The sequence below is a fragment of the Phoenix dactylifera genome, chromosome 10 (assembly GCF_051530095.1).
Source record: "Phoenix dactylifera cultivar Ajwa chromosome 10, Ajwa_hap1_PhDact_Kaust_v1.1, whole genome shotgun sequence".
Lineage (NCBI taxonomy): Eukaryota > Viridiplantae > Streptophyta > Magnoliopsida > Arecales > Arecaceae > Phoenix > Phoenix dactylifera.
Window position 1 is genome coordinate 21379585 of NC_143199.1, and position 14352 is coordinate 21393936.

Here is a 14352-nt window from a genome sequence, read left to right on the forward strand (position 1 = left end):
AATTTGAGTTTTGCCCGAGGACGAGCAAAAGTTAAGTGTGGGGAAATTTGATGAGAATGCAAAATGTCATATTTTTCTTTCTTAATGTTTAGTCTTTTATACTTATTTTGTGCCTAAATGTACTCATTATTCTTATATTTTGATTTAGGATGCAAATGGAAGCGTTAAGTACAAAACGAAGCTAATTGGATGATTTTGGACAGTTTCGATATTGCTTCGTAATTTAAGCATAACTTTTTCATCCGAGCTCTGATTGAGATGATTCAAGATGCTGTGGAAAGCCAAGAACACGCTCTACAACTTTCATGTTTTGAGTTTTGATAGATACTGACTTTATCAAGGTCAAAATTGATCTCGAAGTTGCTGCACGTCCTTAGCCTGCAATACGTGGATTTGACTCGGTCAATTTTCAGAAGTTTCCAGATTTGATGCACGAAAATCCTAGCTGGAAACACCACTTTCCCAGTTATATTAGGACTTTATTTTATTTTTCGTAATTAGTCAGATTTGAATATTTGTTAGGAGATTTTTTTGGAAGGGATAAAAGGGAAAGAAAGGGGGCTGAAAAGGGGGCTCTTTCTCTTTTCTCTTGGAGGACTCCTCTTCCTCTTTTCTCCTTGGAAGTTTGCATCCATGGCTCTGCGTGGCTAAAGCTTTTATTGGTCTAAGGAAACAGAAGCCTCGGAATCAATAAAACTGTGAGATCTGAATTTGTTTTCATTGTTCAATTCATGCTTTGATGTCGAATGTCCTTCTGTGCATATTTTCATGATTGTTTTCGTTTAATTACTAGGAGGCCTACTAGTTTATTATTCGTTGCAATCTATTGCTAGGTTAGATATCAAATCCGTAATTGTTTGATCCCTCTAATCTGTGAAGCAACTAAGATCTAATAATTTGCTGCGTCAGAAATTTCAGATCTTAGGAAGAATACTCGTCTAAATCAAATGCAACCGCTTGTGTTTGTGTTGTTTAGTTTCATCGATCTCTCTAATTCTTAAGGCTGCTACTAGATTAAACCTTTAGCGCTTGTCTTGGGTTGTTTAGTAGTTAGGGTTAATTAGATCGCTTGTTTTTAATTAACTACAACTAAGAAGAGATAGAAAAATATTTCTATCGGTGGACATTCAAAGTGCAAATTGATATCTTTGCATCAATGATCAGTTGTAAAATTCCGATGGTGGATGTTGACTTAGACCAAGATTTGTTCTTTTGATTGATTTCAATACTTAAATCTGAATTCTTCTTTAGTTGTTTTATTATTTTCGTTATACTCAAACCCCCCCCTCCGTCCTTGTTCAAGTTGCATAAAACTAGGCTAGATACTCTTCGTGGGAACGATCCTTACTCGCACTACTACATATATATTTTTAGGAGTATAGGTTTTATTTTTGGTTGCCTGCGACAGCACATCAGGCCGTGAGGTCGCCTTCACCAAAGGTGACAAGGCCCCGCCTCCCCGGTCCACCGGAGGGCGAGGGCCAACAAGGAAGGCGGCCCCACATCCCGGAATGGGAAGTGTACGAGGGCGATTCAGCCCTCAAGAATGCCGAGACGGTGTGGCAGATTTTCCGCGTCGCGCTGCTCTCGGCCGACAGAAAGAAAATTCAGGCCATGAGCCTGAACAACTTTTTGGAGTCTACTCGCCGCTCCGCTGTTCGGGTAAGCTTATTTTATTTGCTTTTTATTTTAGCTTTTGCGCTCTTAGTTTTCATGCTCTAATTTTATCCTTGGCCTAATTTTTCCTCTGCCTTGCTTACAGCACCTCCACGAGATCGATACGCTGATCTCAATCGGCGCAGACTACAAGGACCGAGCTCGTCGGTGTTCACGAGCTCAAGACGAGGCTAAGAAGAAGCTTGTGGAGGTCGAGCTCTAGAAAAAGGAGCTTTTACTCAGAGTGGGGGCCGGCGAGGACGAAGTCAAGCTTCTATCTGGGGAGCTAGAAGAGGAGAGGGCCGCTCACGCTCTAACCAGGTCAGAGGTGCGGTCCGCCGAGGCTCGCCTGGCCGAGGCGCAGTCCTTGCACGCCATCCGCGAGCAGGAAATAAAGAGGATGAAGCAGAAGACCGAGCAACTTGAAGCTCAGGAAAAGGAAGCCCGGGAGCAGGCCCAAAACGCCGTCCAGCTCTTCCGTGAATCGGAAGAGTTCGAGGACCTGCTTGAAGAGGAAGCCGTGAACGGGCTCATCCAGGGCTTCAACGACTTCCGTAATCAAGTGAGGCGGCTCTGCCCCGACTTTGACCTTAACCTGCTCCAGCCGGGAGCAGGAGTCGAAGGCTCCGAAGCGGAATCGGCCGAGGCGATCGGAGAAACTGCTCGGGAGGCCGCTCCCGAAGAGGCTGCCCAGGTCGTTCTCGAAGCTCCGGCGGCAACTTCCGAGACTGCCCTCGCCGCGGGAGAATCGACCACTGCCGAAGGAGGTCCGGCAGTTGCCGAAGTCGTCGAGGTTGAGCCCGGCGAGATTCTGGCTGCGGACACCAACGCGCCCGTCCCTTGAGATTTTCCTCTTGTATTCTTCTTTTCTCTTCTCTCTTTTTTTGTAACGGAGGTCGACCTTTATGCCTATTGTATGGTCGAACCTCAGTTTTGTACTTAGCCTTCGGGCTTTTCTTTTAAATGAAACTCTTCCTTTCAACGTAGAACTTTTCTCGATAAATCTTTCCAAGTGCTTGAGCTTGGCTAAGTCCTTAGACTTAGGCTCAGTCGCGGAGAATATTTGCTAGGGCGATGTCTTAGGTGACAGGCTCGAGCCACAGGAAAACCAAGTCCTTGAGCTCGGCCGAACTTGTAAACTTAGGCTTCGTGGGCTTAGGTTTTCTCCGCACTCATCAAGTCAGATCTTTGTCGACGAATTTCTCTAAGTCTTCGAGCTTGGCCAGGTTTATGGACCTGGATTTTCTAGGCCTCGATTCAGATCAAGTACGCCAAACGCGGTTCCAAGCTCTAGGCTTTTGAGCTCGAACCTGAACCATGCCGGGCCCCTAGGCTTGGTGCGTATGTTGAGCCCGAACCTCAAATTCTGAGGAAATTTTATCGAGCTTTCGAATTCGTCCCTTAGGCGATTTTAACTAAGTTCCCGAACTTAGCTTTTCGGGCGTTGGCCAACAAAAAGTGTTGGGGTCGGCCTCCGGGGAGATCCCGGATCGAAGTCGCGTCACAATCGGGGCCTTTACGGCAGCTGATCCCGGACTTGGCCGAGATGCCAACAGAATCAAAATCGTGGTGGCTCGGTACTTCTGAGCTCGACCAGGATATATTTGCTGCTAACGAGCAATAGGGGAGGTGTACCTAGCGTATGGACCCAGGCTTGCAATTGGTTTAGAGAATCGTCTCGATCTTGGTCGAGGTAAGTCCTGAGCTTAATCGGGGAATTGCTGGCAATATTAATGAATAAATGTAATGAAACTGTAAGGTGTACCTTCTGTACTGTCGGAGTCGAGCGTCCCACGCCAAGGTCGGCAGTTTTGCTCCTCGGCTAGCTTTTGAGGACGCTCTTTTGCTCGAGGTCCGCTCTTTAGGGATGCCGGCAGATTAGGAGAAAGTTGCCATTGGAGATCCGTGTGGGCATTGCTTTGTGGTCATCCACGAATATTTTGGAGGCGCTTTGTTGTCAATCGCGAACATTTTCGGCCTCACTGTCGACTCATCGGGGCATCTCGACCTTAGTCGAGGAGGCGCCACGGAGGACCGCAAAGGTACTACCCCGTTGTTGGTGTTGAGCGCCACAGAGGACCGCGAAGGTACTACCCCGTCTTTCCGAAGTGTCGAGGGGTCTGGGCACGCACTGTCGACACTCGGAGCATCTCGACCTTAGTCGAGGAGGCGCTACGAGGAGGATGTCATCCTGCAGGTAGCTGACGAGCTCGTCCATCCAACTTGGCTCAACCTCGATGCAAAGGGCCGGCTCGGGTTCCTTCATGCGACGCATCTGAAGATACTTCAGTGCTGCTGCTTTGGAAAGCTCGCTCATGCAAGAGGACGCCAACTTTGATAGTTGATCTGCTCTGAGGTTCTCCGACCTAGCAATGTGTTGGATGTGGAAAAAGCTCAGAGTCGAGGTGAGATCCCGCACTTTTCGGAGATACTCCTGCATCGCGGGCTCTCTGGCTTCAAAGTCACCCAAGATTTGGTTCACAACCAGCTGGAAGTCGCTGAAGACCCTTAGGTCCTTCACTTCCAGCTCCCTTCCCAACTTGAGCCCGGCGATGAGTGCCTCGTATTCCGCCACATTGTTAGAGGTGGGAAACTCGAGGCGTAAAGCCTGCTCGGCAACCACTCCATCCGGACTGGTGAGGATGAGGCCCGCTCCACTATCCCCCGAGTTCGAGGAACCATCGACGTGTAGAGTCCACGTCGGCCTCGGGGTCTGCTCCGTTGGTGCAGGCTCGAGCTCGGCCTCGTCTGGCACAGAGCACTCGACTATAAAGTCGGCGAGTGCCTGCGCCTTGATCGCCGGTCTGGGTCGGTACTCGAGGTTGAACTCCCCGAGCTCGATGGCCCACTTTGTAATTCTTCCAGCACGATCTGATCGTTGCAGGATTTGCTTCATCGGCTGGTCGGTCAACACGGCCACCATGTGGGCTTGGAAGTAGGGCCGGAGCCTTCGAGCCGAAACGACCAGGGCAAAAATTGTCTTTTCCAGCTTTGAATATCGGGTCTCGGCATCCCTCAGGACCCGGTTGGTGTAGTACACTGGCTTTTGAAGCTTGTTCTCTTCTCGGACAAGGACCGAGCTCACTGCAGCTGAGGAAACAGCCAAGTACAAATAAAGGGGCTCACCCTGCTGAGACTTCGTGAGCAATGGAGGAGAGGCGAGAAGATGCTTAAGCTCTTCAAAGGCTTGCTGGCATTCTGCTGACCACAAAAAGTTCTTCGGCCTTTTGAGAGCTACGAAGAATGGAAGACAGCGCTCGGCAGATCGGAAAACAAATCTTCCGAGAGCTGCGACTCGTCCCGTGAGCCACTGTACCTCTTTAACTGTCCTCGGAGGCACCATCTCTTGGAGCGCTCGGATCTTCTCGAAATTGACTTCAATTCCCCGTTGGGTGATCACGAAGCCAAGGAACTTGCCCGAGGTGACTCCGAATACACATTTTGTAGGATTGAGCTTTATCCGGTACTTTCGAAGCGTGGAGAATGCTTCGTCGAGGTCAGCCACATGATCCTTCGCCATTCGGCTCTTCACCAACATGTCATCGACATAGACCTCCATGTTTTGGCCTATTTGGTCTTAGAAGATTTGGCTGACCAGCCTTTGATAAGTTGCTCCAGCATTCTTTAAGCCGAAAGACATCACTTTGTAGCAATAGGTGCCCCCGTCAGTAATGAAGGCCATTTTTTCTTCATCCTCCGACGCCATTCGGATCTGGTTGTACCCTAAGAAGGCGTCCATGAATGTCAGCAACTCATGTCCCGAGGTGGAGTCTACGAGCTGGTCGATGCTGGGAAGTGGAAAGCTGTCCTTCGGGCAGGCCTTGTTCAGGTCGGTGTAGTCCACATACATGCGCCATTTCCCGCTAGCTTTTCTGACGAGGACCACATTAGCGAGCCACTCCGGATAGGATATCTTCCGGATGAAGCCGGTTTTGAGGAGTTTGTCGACTTCCTCGGCCGCTGCTCGTTGTCGTTCTGGAGCGGCACTTTGCTTCTTTTGTCGCACGGGCTTACAGGTTGGCTTTACTTGGAGTCGGTGGACCGCGACCTCCGGATCTATTCCCGGCATGTCGGCGGACGACCAGGCGAAGATGTTCATGTTGGCCCGTAGGAAGTTGATAAGGCGATCCCTCTCGCGGGCATCAAGGCCGGAGCCGACCTGCACGGTTAGCTCAGGGCAATTTTCTCGTAAGAAAATTTGGGCGAGTAGCTCACCAGGCTCTACCCGCTTCTTCTGAGGGCCAACCCGTGTCTCTAAAGTTTCAGCCGAGAGCTTGTCATCTGGCGTCGAAGTTGACATCTTGGCCGGTTGCTTTGCCTCGTGGGTCGCCATGTAGTATCGCCTTGCTACCGCCTGGTCCCCACGGACTTCGCCGACTCCTTGGCAGGTGGGGAACTGCATAAGTAGGTGGCAGGTCGAGACCACAGCCCGGAGGGCGTTGAGCCCTGGTCGTCCAAGGATGGCGTTGTAGGCCGAGGGCAAACGCACCACGAGGAAACCCATCCTCACGGTACTTTCTCGGGGGGGCGAACCCGACTGTAACTAAGAGATCAACCTCGCCCTCCACTGGGACCGAGTTCCCAGTAAATCCGACCAGTGGGGCGTTCATCCTTCATAACTGCTTTTCTGTCATCCCCATTCTAGAATAGGCATCAAAGTACAAAACATTCGCCGAACTTCTATTATCCACTAGGATGCGTTTTACATCAAATTTTGTTTACAACCATAGAGATGACCACAGCATCATCGTGGGAAGTTTCAACTCCCTCCAGGTCCTCACCCGAGAACGAGATGGTTTCGGAGGTGCGCAGGCGCTTCAAGGTGGCTCTTTTCCTTGCAGCTCCTCCGGCCGAGGTTCCGTCTCGAATGGTGTTAATGGTGCCGGCGATGGATCTGTTGGCATTTGGATCTTCGGGCTGTGCGATTTTTCTTCACGCCGGTTCCGCACAAACCGGTTGAGCACCCCTCGGCGGATGAGTTCCTCGATCTCGTCTTGGAGCTGAAAGCAGTCCTCTATATCATGGCCGTGGTCCCGGTGGAAGCGGCAGTATTTCTTGGGAGTTCGCTAGGCTCCGGGATCCTGCATCGGGGTCGAAGGCCGGAAATAATTCCGACCCTCGATCTCCATGAGGATCTCAGTCCGAGCGTTCAGGGAAGTGTAATTTTCGTACCTCCCGTTAGGTATACGGGGTCGCGGTGGAGATCTCGGACGAGGCGGGGACCTTGGTTGGAGCGGTCCCCGCAGTTGGGGTGGACTCTTCAGACGAGGCGAGTTCTTAGCTCGGTGCGGAGACGGGCTCCTGGGACGGCCGCGCTCCTCGTGGCGCCTCTTTTGCTTCTTGAAAATCTGCTCAGCCCCACCCCGTCTAGAAGCAACGGCTTCCTCGGCTTTTGCGTACTTCCGCACCCGGACCAGCATCTCGGTGAAGTCAGCAGAAAAATTCTTCTCGAGGAAGAAGAGAAATCTATAAGACTGAGCTCCAGTCTTGAGTGCCGATATGGCTATTGACTGGTCAAGCTCGCGAATCTTCCAAGTTGCGGCAGTGAAACGGTCCAGATATTCCCTGAGCGACTCTCCCTCCCTTTGCTTTATGTCAAGGAGGGAGTCTGAAGTCTGCCGCTCGAGTCGGCTGGCGGCAAAGTTGGTGGCGAACTGCCTGCCGAGCTGCTCAAAAGAGGAGACTGTGCTGGGTTTCAGCCCGGTGAACCAAAGCCGAGCTGCTCCTCGAAGCGTTGCTGGAAAGGCCTTGCAAAGCATGGCCTCCGAGGATCCTTGCAGTGACATCAAGGCCCGATAACTCTTCAAGTGATCGAGGGGGTCGGTCATGCCGTTGTAGGGCTCCACCTGGGGCATCTTGAACCTCGGCGGGACCGGCTCATCCTCGATTTGTTGGGAGAAAGGGGACTTCGTGGTAAACTCGAAGTCGCCCTCACATCTTGCCGTGGAGCGCTTCAATCTGGCGCTCCAACTTCTCGACTTTCTTGTCGAGTTCGTTACTCTGGAGAATCGCCACAGTGGTCCGTTCAGGCTCAGGTTGCCCTAGGACCGACTCGACCTCTGACGGTGGTGGCCAGTCGTCTGGACCCCTTGCTAGGGGATCTATCCAAGGGGATGCTCGGGCTGAACCTTGACAGCGGCATCGCTCCTCACCATCAGCCTTTGAGGAGGTGTGGAGATTTCGGCCCTGGGGCGCCGGTCCACCCGAAAGAGGCACTGGTTGGACTGAGGCCTGAGGAGACGGCGCCGGTGGGACGCCCTTCGGTTGCAGGCCTTAGCCAGCTGCGGCCAAAGCCTGAACCTGCTGCACCAGGGCATCAAACTGCTCCGGCCGAACTTGAGGAGTCGGATCGGCCGGAGGTGGCGAGTTCTGGACAGAGTGTCCAGAACTAGGTGGAAGACATGGGGAGACATTAGAAGCTCCCTTGCTTCTCATCTTCATAGCCACGACTCAGTCCCTTCCTCTAGCGCCAACTGTTGCTGGAATTTGGACCCGGGGGCGACCGTCGGCTGAGGAGGGAGGAGCTCCGGCGAGAATCGACGAACGGCGGTCCGGCTGGCACGCGACGTCCTTCGGAAAACCTGCAAAAAGCCGGTGGCCGGGGTTTCCGGCGCCGGCCCTCCGATGCTTAAGTCAGAGGGGGCAAGTGTATGAATGGGAGTAGTGAATATTCGGAGTTTTCATCTTTTCCCCTCTCTAAAATGGAGAAATTTCCCTTTTATAGAGGGGGGCTAGGTTACCTGTGATATGACGGGCCGAATGAGTTGTCGTACGATTGGGCATGCAGTAGAAATTAATGCTCGATCGTGTGAATTAATGCTGTTACTGCAGAAAATCAGGCCGAAGCTTCCAAATCATCATGGAGTCATGCCATCATTCGTAGCCGAGCAGGTTTGCCGTAAGGGGCTTGATGTCCGTAGACAGCAGAAGCCATACGCCTTAATTGTTGCGTAAATTGAGTGCCTGCAGGAGCCATACGCTTTGATTGTTGAGTAAACTGAACGTCTGCAGGAGCCATATGCTTTGATTGTTGACGAAGGCAAGGCGTGGTTTTTCGGTCGCGCTGCGGGGGAATGTGACCACAGCGCGTGAGTCGGGCGTCTTTGGGTCCGTAGGGCTGCTCGGGCGCTTCCAGGTTGGAGGGTCTGCTCGGCGCCTCCAGGTTGGAGGGTCTGCTCGGGCGCCTCCAACCCCGCAGCGCGTGAGTCGGGCGTCTTTGGGTCCGTAGGGCTGCTCGGGCGCTTCCAGGTCAGAGGGTCTGCTCGGCGCCTCCAGGTCGGAGGGTCTGCTCGGGCGCCTCCAGGTCGGAGGGTCTGGTCGGACGTTCACGCAGTCGTGACGACTTATATTTTTTCCTCCAACAATCGGTTCCCCATTCCCATAGTAGATGACATGCTAGATGAACTTCATGGGGCATCTTACTTTACAAAATTAGACTTAAGGGTCGGTTACCATTAGGTACGAGTACACCCACCAGATATTCCTAAAATTTCTTTTTGTACTCACAATGGTCATTATGAGTATTTAGTTATGCCCTTTGGCCTTTGCAATGCTCCTTCTACTTTTTAGGCCATTATGAATTCTATATTTTGCCCTTATCTTCGTAAATTTGTGCTAGTGTTTTTTAATGACATTTTAATTTATAGCCCCAATTGGACCATGCATCTTGAACATGTTCATAAAACTTTCGATATTTTAAGGTATATTTTTATCCAACAAATTGTGGTTCATTCTCACCCGAAGTATGTGGGGTGAAAGGAAGAGCATGCAAGCATGGAGCCGTGAGCATTTGGTCCAATTCAGTTGCGGGTTTGTTGGAAGACTTGGTCTAGTCTATTGGCTAACGGTCACATGCAGGGGGATAGGTCAAGTGTCTATTTAGCAATTGTTAGCTATTATTTTGCTGTCAGCAATTTCTAGCGTGAGTTTTTCAAATTATCGGGCACACAGCTGAAAATGAGCTCCGCTCACCACCCGCAAACGGACGGCCAATCGGAAGGAGTTAACAGATATGTGGAACAGTATTTCCGTTGTTTAGTCCACCAACAGTTGCGTAAATGGAGTTCGCCATGGCCTATCAATACCCCTCTCTTTCACTTGATCCTTGTCCTCAAGGTCCATGGCCTGAAACTTGTCCCGCAATTCTTTAGTGTTCTCTCACGTAGCATCTTCTGCAGGAAGTCTTTGCCATTTAACCAAACTCTCCTCAATAAACTTTGATCCCTTCTTTACCCAGCGGCTGTCTAGTATAGTTTCCGGCTCCATAACAAATTCTCCTTCATCAGTAACAGGTGGCAAGTCATTAATGGTCGCACTTCCTTCTCCCAACTTCTTCTTAAGGAGATGTGAAAAACGAGATGGATTCGAGAACCCTTCGGAAGCTGAAGTCTATACGCCACCTTGCCCACCCGCTTCTCAATCAAATAGGGCCCATAAAATCGGCTAGCCAATTTCTGGAATGCCTGCTTAAAAATTGTTTGTTGCCTGTACGGATGGAGCTTCAGAAAAACCAAATCTCCTTCTTGGAACTCGATGTCTCGCCGATTAGAATCAGCAACCTGCTTCATTCGGTTGCTAGTTGCATGCAAATTTTTCTTCAACTAACGTAGTAAAGCATCTCTGGAAGCAAGGTTCTAGTCCACCTCATTGACTGGAGAGTTTTCCATCTGGTAATGTGGAATTGTGGGAGGCAGCTGCCCATACAAAGCTTGGAAGGGCGTCATTCTCGTGGATGTGTGATAAGCTGTATTGTACCAGAATTCAGCCCACGGAAGAAGAGAACTCCATTTACGCGGTTGTTGGTGGAATAAACAATGGAGATACTGTTCTACACATCTGTTAACTACTTCCGATTGGCCGTCCATCTGCGGGTGGCGAGCGGAGCTCATTTTCAGCCATGTGCCCGACAATTTGAAAAACTCACGCCAGAAATTGCTGATAAAAATAGGGTCCCGATCACTGATAGTGGACCTGGGCATGCCGTGAAGGTTAATCATGCCTTCCACGAATTTTTCCGCCACCATCTTAGCTGTAAATGGATGAGCCAAAGCAAGAAAATACGCAGATTTACTGAGGCGATCTACCACAACCAAGATGGTATCCTTGCCGTTGGAGCGGGGAAATCCTTTGATAAAATCCATTGTTATATCATCCCATACCTGACATAGAATGGGTAGTGGTTGGAGGAGGCCCTCCGGTGATAGAGTTTCCGCCTTAGCCCGTTGGCAAATATCATAGGAAGAGACATATTCTTGAACCACTTGATACATGATTGGCCAATAAAATTGCTGGGTAATTCATTTAAACGTTCGCAACACTCCCGAATGGCCACCAATCTAAGAGTCATGGAATTCTCGCAGAAGCTGCTTGACCATGGGAGAGTTTGGGGACACCACTGCTCTATTTTTATAAAAGACCAATCCATTCCTCCATGTGTAAGGTGCTCTTGGGTTTTTAGTAGCTAACTTGCCGATTTTGTCCATATAAGGATTGCCAATAACTGTGGCTTTTATTTCCTCCCATAAATGGGCCTGCAAAATAGACAAAGCATCAAGAGTTGGGCTTCCTGCTACCCTTGAGAGTGCATCAGCTGCATTATTGTCACGGCCCGACCAGTAAAGTATTTCATAGTCATAACCCAGTAGCTTTGCCACCCACTTCTGTTGTTCTGGCATGACCATGCGTTGCTCCAGCAGATATTTGAGGTTGCATTGGTCCGTTTGAATGTAGAATTTCCAACCCAGTAAGTATGGACGCCAAGTTCGTATTGCTTCTGTCACGCCCCGGATCGGGTCCACGACACGGCCGTGCTACTGCAAGCTACTGCCCACAATAACACGAAGCCTTATTACTGATAATTCATAAACAAAAGAGTCATTTCATTCATAAAGTATTTCTCCAAAATGGAGCAGTAAAGAGCTCTAAATTTGTACATCCAAAATGAATTTCCCCACCCAAAAGTCTTCTGGCTCTCTGCTCCTAGCACCTTATATATTTGAAAGAAAAACAACAGGGGATATATATGAGCTATGTGGCTCAGTAAGTGACCATGTACTATCTTACCGATCAAGCATAAGAATTCATACGATTAGCATCATTTAAAAGAGATAGCAGCCATAGCAAAATAAAACATTTCATAAAGGATATATTCAAAAACCCGTCGTAAAACAATGTATGCTCTGGCCAAGCAAATTCATAAATGTCACGGCCCGCCTGCGCGGGGCACGTGACCATCGGGCCCACATGAGGGAGAATACGGGGCTCCCCTGCCAGATGTTGGCCGGTTCCGGGGTCCGTACGTGCGCGCATGCACCGCACTTAACCCCTCACTGATTTTGCTTCTCCCCAAAATGCATCTGCAGGATTTAGAAACACCCGCCTCATATACCCAGGCTCTGGAACGAGCCTCATGATCATGCTTCAAATATCATTTTCATGCAATATATCATAATCATAATTTATACCCAATCATATATTCATGAAGAAATACTATTTAATCAAATTCATGAATCATATACAATCATATGCTTGATCCTAATTTTGAGAATACACCATATCAAATATTATTTCATCATTTCATACTTATAACTTAAATAGTAATTTACAATCAATAAGATTTGTGGAGGGTCACTTACCTTGGTTCGCTCTCGGAACTTAAATCTTGTCCTGGCAAATTCTCTATACCTATTAAACAGTTCAAAATATATTTTTCAGTATTCATCAATTTAAAACCCCGAATTAAACTTAAAAAGATCTTGAGTCCCAACCAGGTAATTGAACTAAAATCCACTTATTCCCTATTTATTTTTATTTTTATTTTTCCTTTCTTTTTTTTTCTTTTCCTTCTCCTTTCTTTCTCTTTTCTTTTTCTTCTTTTCTTCTCCTTCCCGAAGCTTCCCTTCCCTTTATCTCTTTCCTTCCTTCTCCCGATCCCTCTTTTCCTTCCCCCTTTCTTCTCCCGCGAAGTGAGGAAAGCGAGCTCGGGAGAGGTCGGGCTACGGTCGGCGGCGCCTGCGGCCGAGCTCGCGGCGTCCTCGGCCGAAGCTTCTTCTCCCTTCTTTCTTCTTCTCTTCTTCCTCTCACCTTCCCCCTCTTCTCTTCACCCTTTCTCTACCTCTCTTCTCCGAGGAAGGGAGGACGGCGAGCGGAAAGGGGCCAGGCCACGACCGGCGGTGTCCACGGCCAGGCCCGTGATGCCCTCGGCTGCGCCTGCGGCCGGTGCCCGCGGTCGAGCCCTGCGGCATCCCCGGTCGAGCCCTTACAGTCGACGCTCGTGCCGGCGGTGCTCGCGGCCGACGACGAACGGTGAGTCCCCTCTTCCTCTCTTGTTCTTTCTTTCTTCTTTTGTTTCTTTCTTCCGTCTCCCTTCCTTTCCTCTTCTTCTTCTTCGTTTCCTTTTATTTTATCCCGTTATCATAAGGTAGAAGGACTTACCCTAGGAAGTGGCTGCAACGCCCCCTGCTCTGATGTCTCTGTTGCCGGTTCAAGGAGTTCCCCCTCAGGAAGAAGGAAGGGCATGGTGAGGTCCTACGGATAATGCTCTTAAGCGGGGGTAACTGCTCAAGCTGCCGGCAGCTGTCCCTCCCAGCAGCGAGTTGTCCCTCCCCTCTATTGACAGCAGGACCTCCCCAAAGGAGGAGGTGGCGGCCTCCCAATGGCGGGCTACATTGGGCTGGCCCACAGGCCCCACTGGGTATGGGCTGCTAAATGGGCCGGTCCTCACAGCTTCAATAATAGCTAGCATCTCCTTGGCGTATGTAAACCAAGACAAGACAGCTTAGAAGTTCACAAGGCCCGACTCATGAAAGCAATCAGTCTACTTTGTTGAGTTAATTCCGCGCCAATGCCATCCCCTAAAGCATCAGATTCGATAACAAAGGGTTCATTAAAGTTAGGCATAGCAAGAGTAGGAGTGGAAGTCATAGCCTATTTGAGGGACTGAAATGCAGCCTCAGCTTCACCCGTCCACCCAAATTCTCCCTTCTTCAATAGATTGGTGAGAGGTCGAGCCAATATCCCATAATTGCGAACAAATTTTCTGTAGTAACCTGTGAAACCTAAGAAACCATGTAATTCTGAAATATTAGTAGGTCTAAGCGAATTGATCATGGCCTTAATCTGGCCTTGATCCACCTTCACTCCTTGAGGAGAAACAATGTGACCCAAATATTCCAATTCTTGTTGACCAAAAGCACATTTGCTGACTTTAATAAAAAATCGGTGATGCCTTAAAATATCAAAAGCTTTATGAACATGTTCAAGATGCATGGTCCAATTGGGGCTATAGATTAAAATGTTATCAAAAAAAGACTAGCACAAATTTATGAAGGGCGAAATATGGAATTTATAATGGCCTGAAAAGTAGAGGGAGCATTGCAAAGGCCAAAAGGCATAACTAAATACTCATAATGACCACTGTGAGTACGAAAAAGCAGTTTTAGGAATATCTAGTGGGTGTACTCGTACCTGATGGTAGCTGCCCTTAAGTCTAATTTTGTAAAGTAAGATGCCCCATAGAGTTTATCTAGCATGTCATCTACTGTGGGAATGGAGAACCGGTATTTGATGGTAATGGCATTAAAGGCCCGATAATCAGTGTAGAAGCACCATGTACCATTTTTCTTTTTAACTAGAAGAACAGGTAAAGAAAAAGAACTGGTACTTGGATGAATAAACCCCAATTTTTAATATGTCATG

General features: G+C 49.2%; 3 protein-coding genes across 3 annotated transcripts in view; 1 reads left to right on the plus strand and 2 right to left on the minus strand.

The window, feature by feature from the left end:
- Positions 1-280, plus strand: part of LOC120106841 (uncharacterized) — a 7274-nt gene extending 6994 nt beyond the window's left edge. Inside the window, exon 2 of the mRNA XM_089925805.1 lies at positions 1-280. This exon is cut by the window's left edge and continues 5116 nt beyond it. The gene's annotated coding sequence lies outside the window, so the exon portion shown is untranslated.
- The window catches only part of LOC148702300 (uncharacterized), a 58549-nt gene extending 44880 nt beyond the window's left edge, over positions 1-13669 (minus strand). The window contains exons 1-2 of the mRNA XM_089925711.1: positions 13090-13669; positions 12291-12339 (exon numbers count right to left, since the gene is read on the minus strand). The gene's annotated coding sequence lies outside the window, so the exon portion shown is untranslated. The remainder of the gene's footprint in view (positions 1-12290; positions 12340-13089) is intronic.
- On the minus strand, positions 10992-11336 carry LOC148702304 (uncharacterized). Its single transcript, XM_088705305.1, has one exon. The coding sequence runs from the start codon at positions 11334-11336 to the stop codon at positions 10992-10994; it is 345 nt and encodes a 114-aa protein (XP_088561431.1).
- Positions 13670-14352: the final 683 nt, after the last annotated feature.

What these genes read in the sequence shown, in the direction of transcription:
- LOC148702304 (XM_088705305.1), bottom strand. Translation starts at nt 11,336, where the DNA reads ATGGTCATGCCAGAACAACAGAAGTGGGTGGCAAAGCTACTGGGTTAT.